The sequence below is a fragment of the Apium graveolens genome, chromosome 6 (assembly GCF_009905375.1).
Source record: "Apium graveolens cultivar Ventura chromosome 6, ASM990537v1, whole genome shotgun sequence".
NCBI lineage: Eukaryota > Viridiplantae > Streptophyta > Magnoliopsida > Apiales > Apiaceae > Apium > Apium graveolens.
In genome coordinates, this window is record NC_133652.1 from 94,537,502 (window position 1) to 94,546,086 (window position 8,585).

Here is an 8,585-nt window from a genome sequence, read left to right on the forward strand (position 1 = left end):
TGTAATATCTAGACTACATTATAATATATGAATCATTGAAAACTTGGTAGTCGGTACCTGAAATTACTTAATTATATTTACCTAATTATTCATGTTATTTTTACTTAATTGTTCTTAATTGTTTTAAGACCTATTTATTATAAACTTATTTTAATCCTAATTAGTATATAAATTAATTAACAGTTTTTAACTCAAACACGTTATATTTTTTATGTTTCCAACCTAAAACATCTCTTTTTTTAAAAAAAATATCGGACTATTCTATTTAATAAAATATTATAATTACTATTAACTCATATTTAATTAATCCTAATTTGTATATAAATCAAATTACATTTTCAACTAAAACATGTTACCTTTTACATTTTTCTCAACTAAACAACTCGTTTTTCAAAAACATCACAAGAAACTTTATTCAATAAAATAAAATATTATAATTACTAATAACTAACCAATTAATTTTTTGAGGTAAAAGGCCTTATCTTCTTTCTTTTCTATTTTATCAAATTTGCTCTTTTTTCAAAATAACACATGTAATGTTACTTAGGGTGTGTTTGGTATTGTTGTTGCTGTGAAATGCAGTTAAAAAACTGTTTGGTAAAATTTAAAAGTTGTTTTTGGGAAAGGTGATTTTGGCCTAAAAACTTTGCGGGAAGCACATGTTGATTTCACCATCAAATCTTACCAAAAGCATCATTATTTTTAATTTTTTGCATAAACACATATACGTATTAAAAAAATTATCAAACAGTCATCTGATTTTTACAACAGCACTTTTTTCAGCAGCACTTTTTCTAATTTTTAACAGCAATCCCGCAAACAGAGCCTAATTTCTATTTAAATTAAATTTTACCCCTGCATCACACTAAATACAAGTTAGTAGGGCTAAAAAGACTCTCAATAAAATTTTAATTTATTAGAGCATATATTGTTGACCAAAATGTGATAATGGTCCTAAAATGATGATAAATTTTTTTTTGTCTTGGATTCTTGGCAAAAATGACTATAAATAATTACAAATCAACATATTTTGCTCATTTTTATACCAATTTCTACCTATAATACTAAAAATACTTATCAATCTTAATTTTATTAACACCCGCATAGATATAACATAAATTTATTTAAAATTTAATTAAAGTACCATAACAACAAGAATTTCAAATTAAGAGTGTTGTAATAGCATCTCCCAGTTCAACCAGTTTTCACCAAGCAAACAACCTGCATGTTTTAAAAAACACCACTTTCCTTCTAACAAGATATTATGTGTTGTTGGAGAAGGAAGCTTTTGATGTGAGAAGGGGACTGAACCTACCATTAGAGAAGGAAATGCAATGAACCAGAGGAAATAGTTTTTATTGGAGTGTCTTTAAACTAGTCTCAAATCATTTAGCAAAACAAAAAAAAGTTAGTGTCAAATCAGACTCTTATGTTAAAACCTGTCATGAAGATAGGCGAATGATGTGTTAATTGTCCTTAGTTAGTAGAAGTTTTTTGTTTTAGCATCTTTATACCCGTGACAGATTTATTTTATAACTATACCTTTTGCAAACAACAAAATCAAGATGTCTTCTTCATCACAACCAACAGAATAATGTCACTAGAACTGGCCAACCTGGTGCCACACCATCCTGTTTTGCTCTTATACTACAGCTGCACTACTTATACTAGCTACTACTAATTAAACATCATTAGACAAGAATTTCTTGAGTAATCAGTTCATCTAAAACCCTAAGGTTTTCCCATCTTTTGGAGATCAGTACGTATTTTGCCAGCATGTGTTTGGATACCATGTTGAGTAACCTGCTCATAAATCCTAAGGTGTCAGAGGAAATCGATCATAGAAATTGGACATGTAATTCGATGATTACTCCTCATTTTTAGTTTGATAGTATCAGTATTTACTTAAAGTATGGTATTTCATCCATGCAAGTAATTATGCAGATCTAGAAATTGGACACCCAATTTAGGTCATAGTTAATGATATCACTGATGTTATAGATCACTTATTTTAGTTTTGTTGATTGTTAATTTTTACTATACAAGTTAATATAAGATACATTATTAGAATTCTTTTGGCATTAGGAAAGAACTAAAAGTTGATTGCATAAGCCTTTAATAAAATCGCAATTTATAAGTAATCTATGCATTATTGGAATCCACTTGTAATCTTGTTACCAAGCTCTCATTCAAACTCTGACTTTTCTGCCTTATATACGGACGGGTTAAGTATCAAATTTACCATTATATAATTTGCGAAATTTCAAATTTATCACAGATTAATTCGAGGTCTCAAATTTTCCATTTTCACACAAAAATGCTAATTTTCGGTGATAAATTTGAGATGTCATTAGCTGATGACCGACTTGAAAAGTGGTCAATTTGAGACACACATACTTGAAAGTGGCCAATTTGAGACCCCGAAATTGTCGGTGATAAATTTGATTACCAGTACTTTGCTAATTGATTAATGCTTATATAAACTAGATTACCAGTACTTTTGTTGCAATTTATAAACTCCATAGAAAAAAACATTGTGTTTCTGTAAGAATTTGATTTCAGATTAAAGACAAAATGCAGAGAGCTTGGATCTATGAAGAACATGGCCCAAAGGAAGTACTTAAGCTAAGAGATATCGCGATTCCTCATCTCAAACACAATCAGTTACTTGTTCAAGTTCGTGCTGCAGCTTTAAATCCTATTGATTCTAAGATGCGCCAACGACCCATTGTTCCTGCATGTTTGCCTGTTAGTAAAATTCATTCTGGTGCTAATTAATTCAAAATCACATGCACAAGTTTAAATTCCAAATTGAGATTAAGAGATAGAATATAATGTAGTGACTTTGCAACTTTCCAGTGCTTTTGTTTTCCAAATAATTTACCAGTTTTATTATGTGGACTGAATTGATGCAGATGATCCCGGGCTGTGACATGGCTGGGGTCGTGACAGAAAAAGGCGACAGCGTTTTGGATTTCGATATAGGTGATGAGGTCTATGGTAACATTCAGGATTTCTGCATGGATGAAGTCAAACAGCTTGGGACTTTAGCTGAGTTTATTGTTGTCGAGGAGCATTTGGTGGCTTTGAAACCGAAAAAGCTTTCATTTGAGGAGGCAGCTAGCTTACCCGTGGCAGTTCAAACAGCGATACAAGGATTCAGAACCGCAGGTTTTAAGGAGGGACAATCAGTTTTTGTAGTTGGTGGAGCTGGCGGTGTTGGATCACTGGTTGTTCAACTGGCCAAGTACTTGTTTGGAGCTTCTAAAGTTGTGGCAACAACTAGTACCACCAAAGTCAAGTTCGTAAAGAGCTTAGGTGCTGATATGGTTGTAGACTACACCAAGACTGGATACCAGGAAATTAACGAGAAGTATGATTTTGTATATGATACAGTTGGTAAATTTCTAAAACTCAGTCCATGTCATTTTCCAAACCTTCAAACTTCTGATATTCTCCATTGCCAGCTACTCTCAATTAAAATTTTAAATTTTAATATTTCAGGTGACTCGATAAATTCAAGTGTGGTGGCTAAGGATCATGCACCAATAGTTGACATAACATGGCCTCCATCGAATCCAAGAGCAATTCATTCTGGATTGACAGTTTCCAGAGAAATTTTAGGAAAGCTTGGACCATATTTAGAAAGTGGAGTCCTTAAGGCTGTGATTGATCCTGCAGGACCTTTTCATTTCTCTAATGTACCGCAAGCTTTTGGATATTTAGAAACTGGAAGAGCCAAAGGGAAGGTTGTCATATCTTCTTTTCCGTGCCAGCAACCGTCCTTTTCTCTATGACATAATTATGGATAAGCATATGTTGATCGAGACACTTGAAATCATGAACTTTGTGAATAAAAATAAAATGCAGTTGAGACTTGCATGCCTGTATAATATTGATTCCTAAGGTAATATGTATATAGCTACTTGGTTCAAATATAAGAGTAAAATACAAAAGGCTTATCTAGTACAAGCTAAGTTTTGTGGTGTAGTGTACGGACAATCGTTTAACACTTCTAAATTTTACACAAGTTGTATCTGTTGGTCTGTTGAGTGTTGTATCAAAACTTTCGAAATCAATAATCATATATATAGATAAACTGGAAAAACATGTTGGATTCTTTGGTGAAAGTATATATAACCAATTAAAAGATAGTATGAAGATTAGTGTTTGTATATAGTTCAAAACTTTTAATGACTTATGAACTACTTCTAAGTTGAATGACTTTTAATGACTTCTGAACTACTTAAAAGTCCGGAAGACTTAATTACATAACGTACGAGTAACTTAACATGGAGGATCACATGACGTACGGGTAACTAAACATGAAGGTCTCAGTCGGACTCATACTTTCCGACCTCCATATATCTTAAAAAAAAAAGTATGTACAGAAGAAGTTTTTATTATGCAAAACCCTGATCCTAATTACACCTGCATCTGCCTTCAAATTTTGGTGTAACCGGCAACTTAACATAAAACAACAATGCCTCAAAACTGTATATGATTTTATTTTGTAACCTTCAAAGTCATTATCAAGCAAATATTGATAATCAACATTTTAACCCATTGCGTGGCTGTGTAGCACTTATCCTGATCAGCTATTTACATGAATTGTCAAACACCAACCAAGGTACACTCTTCAGAAACAGATAAAAAAGCAGTTCTCTTTCTCTGTCTGTACGACTGTATCTATATTCAGAAGTTTCTATATATATGCTGAGCATTTCCAGAATTTTGAGTCACATGCAAATTGTACATTATATAATTATAGAGACTTATTGAAATTTATTTGTTCCGTGAAATGGAAATATCAGGATATGTTTTACGTCTAGTCTGCTACTACAAGAAACCACCAATAATTCAGAGGAAGGTTGTAATGTACGCAATTTTTTCATGTAAGATATCTTAATAATTACAATAATTGACCATCACACCAAGTACGACCTTAATCTTAGTAGAGGATACAATTTTCTAAGTATATGGTGTGTGAGCATCAAGTATCAACTGAATGCTATTCTCATTTTCTTTACTTCAACAGAAATGGACTTTCTCTGTGCAACCTTTTCTATTTTAGCAACTGTGCTACTGCTGGTTCTCATATGCTTCTTGGCTCTAGTAGTAAAAATCATCACCGGAAAATCAACAAAAGATCATAAATACCCCCCAGTGGCTGGCACTGTGCTTAGCTTACTGTTTAACTTCAACAGAATATATGACTACTTGACAGAAGTTGCCGGAAAGCACCCAACTTTCCGGCTTCTTGCACAAGAGCAAAGTGAAATATTCACTACTGATGCTCGGAACATTGAACACATACTTAAGTCAAACTTTAATTAGTATGCTAAAGGTCAGTATTTACAAGAAAAATCAAATGATTTGTTTGGAAATGGTATCTTTGTTGTGGATGGTGTAAACTGGAGGCAACAGAGGAAGCTAGCTAGTTTTGAGTTCTCTACACGGGTCCTGAGAGACTTTAGCTGCGATATATTCAGAAAAAATGCAGTGACATTGATTAGAACTGTTTCACAGTTATCCATGCCGAATGAGATCATTGATATACAAGTAAGCAATCTCATACTAAATCTTACGGAAAATTCTTTGAGACATATGGATCCAAGTATGTCTTAATGTATAATATTATTTGAATTCATTGCGGTTTTATTTATATTTTGACGTTGCTTCAGCTGGTTACTGGATATTAGGGAGATATATATGTCTACACATGCACGATTCCATTCGTGATTTTGATTTTTTTGTTTCACATACTTTCGACAATTAGTATTTAAGCATCGGAGTTTGAGTAAGGATGTTTACATGTATAATATCATTATAGTATAATGTGATAGCTCTAGTTATTATATTAGTTTCATTGTTGGGGACAATTTATCTTTTTACTAATTATATGTTAGCTATACAAGCATATCTTATATATTAATCGATAATATATAGGTTGATTATAAGCATAAAGTTTGGAATCTGACTTTATCTTAAAAGTAAATTTCAGGTCTTCTCATCTAAAAATAAAGACCTTTAAAAGATGTCTTTTTAACTTTTATTGTGCAGGACTTGCTAATGAAATACTCCTTGGATTCAATATTCAAAGTTGGGTTTGGAGCAGATCTAAATTGCATGGAAGGATCAAACAGAGTTGGATCCACATTTCTCAAGGTGTTTGATGATGTTACTTCAGTGATATATTGGCGATACGTAGATCCAACTTGGAAGTTGCAGAGGCTTCTTAGCATTGGCTTTGAAGCTTCCCTGGCGAAAAACGTCAAATACCTCAACAAATTTGTGCAAGAACTAATCATCAAAAAGAGGGAACAGATGGAAACGCAAAAAAATGTGAGTGATTGCTAACCATATACAATATTCTTATCTGACTTGATTTTTGATTTCTGAGTGGTGACTTGTTATTTTTCATATGATCATATCTAAATTATTAATATAGTTATGATCTGATGTTTGTTAGAATGACAAGGAGGATATACTTTCAAGGTTTCTGATTGAGAGTAAGAAAGATCCAGAGAAAATGAATGATCAATATCTGCGGGATTTAATTCTGAATTTTATACTTGCGGGGAAAGATACTACAGCAAATACTCTTTCATGGTTCTTTTATATGCTCTGCAAGAATCCACAGGTACAAGAAAGGATTGTACAAGAAATCAAAGCGACTATTCAGGGGAACAGCATTGATGAGTTTGTGGAAAATACAACAGATGAAGCACTTGAGAAGATGCATTACCTTCATGCTGCATTGTCTGAGACATTGAGGTTATATCCTGCAGTCCCAGTTGTAAGTTCTCCTTCAGCAGGAAATGAAGTTTTTAATTGTGCTTAGTGGCAGGAATATATTTCAACACTACAATGCTATAGCTCTTATTTCAACAATGTTACGTGTTTCATTTTTCTGCAAGGATGGAAGGTGTGCAGAAGCTGATGACATTCTTCCAGATGGCTACAGAGTTAAAAAGGGAGACAACGTATACTATATAGCTTATGCAATGGGCAGGATGACCAACATCTGGGGAGATGATGCCAAGGACTTTAAGCCGGATAGATGGCTCAACAATGGGTTTTTCCAACCTGAATCACCATTCAAATTCATCGCGTTTCATGTACAAAGCACCTTTTAGTTTTTTCTAGTATCATTCATTAGTTATTGCGAAATCACAAGACCAAATCTGACATCTTCTTCTGCTGATCTGTAGGCTGGACCAAGAATTTGTCTTGGGAAAGATTTTGCTTATCGGCAAATGAAGATAGTATCAATTGGGCTTCTTCGCTATTTCAGACTCAAACTAGATGAGGAAAGAGCTATAATGTACCAACCTATGTTTACACTACATGTTAAGGGAGGTCTACATCTTCTTGCAATTTCAAGGCCAGGTTAAGTGAATTTCTAAATGCAAGAAGAGAGATTGCTTCTTGGAAACATTACATTACAGGTTTAAAAATTACCAAAAGCACGGACCTTATCATTAAAAAAAATGTAGTGTTTGCATGTAAAATGTGTATGAGCATATAATATTTGAATATGCAATTGTTGTGTACGTTATTAATTAGGACATGTGTAATATTTGAATATATAATTTAGAATGCATGTTATTATGCTACTATTTACTGATAGGATGAAAAATTCTCCGACTGGGATTGCTGATTGATTGCACCATAAAACCAACTAGGACACCTCATTTCTCATTTCCCAGACCAATTAGATTGAGGAACTCAAACAAGTTAGCCACTAAATGAGCATGTTAAAGGACATTAAGGAGAAGTATGAATTTGCTCGCGCAAGGGCCGCAAACGAGGGTGTGCAAGGAGCCCTGCTACCCCAATTTAAGAAGACCCTCCAAATTTATTAAAATGCACACATTGTTGTATGTTGATTTAGTGCATTTTTTTTGTACTGTCATGAATTTCCACTGCCGTAACTTGTGTTAAGGACTTAAGGGTTGTTTTTTCAATTCATTTAATATGAATTCTTTCGTTTATAAAATAAATTATATGAGTGTGTTTGTTGATATTTAAAGGGCCTCGTTATATAGCCTCCAAAATAGTTGTGACGGGTCTGCCAAGCGCGGGGTACTCTGAATCAAATTTTAGTGTTTCAGGTGACACAGAGAATTCAAGAGTGGTTTAAGGATCATAAATTTATTATAGTCTACATGTTGATGAAGACACCTGAAATGAACTTGTGAATAAGTAAATGAAGTTGAGAGTTACATAACTTGTATGATGATACTCATAATAGTTTCATATTGTAATATTCAGTAATTTTTATAATTTGATTAATAATATAATAATAGAAAAAATATTAAAATTATAATAGGATTGGAATTTAAAATTGAATTAGACTAATAGATCTAAAATTTGGATCAGATTCTAACATGTATTTGTATTAAGATATAGGGTTTTGTATCATTATAAATACACCATATTTTGTATTATTCGTTTTTAGTGCCCGTTTGAGAAATCTTAAAATAAATAACTTATGATTTAAAATGTAGAAGTTAGTTATAAGTGATAAGTAGATGAAAACTTTTAAGTTATATAAGTGTTTGGATAGTTTATTTATAAGT

At 32.7% G+C, this 8,585-nt stretch overlaps 2 protein-coding genes across 2 annotated transcripts; both read left to right on the forward strand.

The window, feature by feature from the left end:
- The first annotated feature begins 2,479 nt into the window (after positions 1–2,479).
- Positions 2,480–4,069, forward strand: LOC141664090 (2-methylene-furan-3-one reductase-like). The gene is made up of 3 exons (XM_074469976.1): positions 2,480–2,748; positions 2,916–3,399; positions 3,505–4,069. The coding sequence occupies exons 1-3, from the start codon at positions 2,575–2,577 to the stop codon at positions 3,795–3,797; spliced, it is 951 nt and encodes a 316-aa protein (XP_074326077.1). The 5' UTR covers positions 2,480–2,574; the 3' UTR covers positions 3,798–4,069.
- Positions 4,070–4,990: 921 nt separating this feature from the next.
- On the forward strand, positions 4,991–7,568 carry LOC141668699 (cytochrome P450 704C1). Its single transcript, XM_074475681.1, is given in 5 exon segments — positions 4,991–5,562; positions 6,064–6,345; positions 6,473–6,799; positions 6,921–7,121; positions 7,215–7,568. Coding segments are annotated over 5 exon segments (1,515 nt in total). The 5' UTR covers positions 4,991–5,040; the 3' UTR covers positions 7,398–7,568.
- The last annotated feature ends 1,017 nt before the right edge of the window (positions 7,569–8,585 follow it).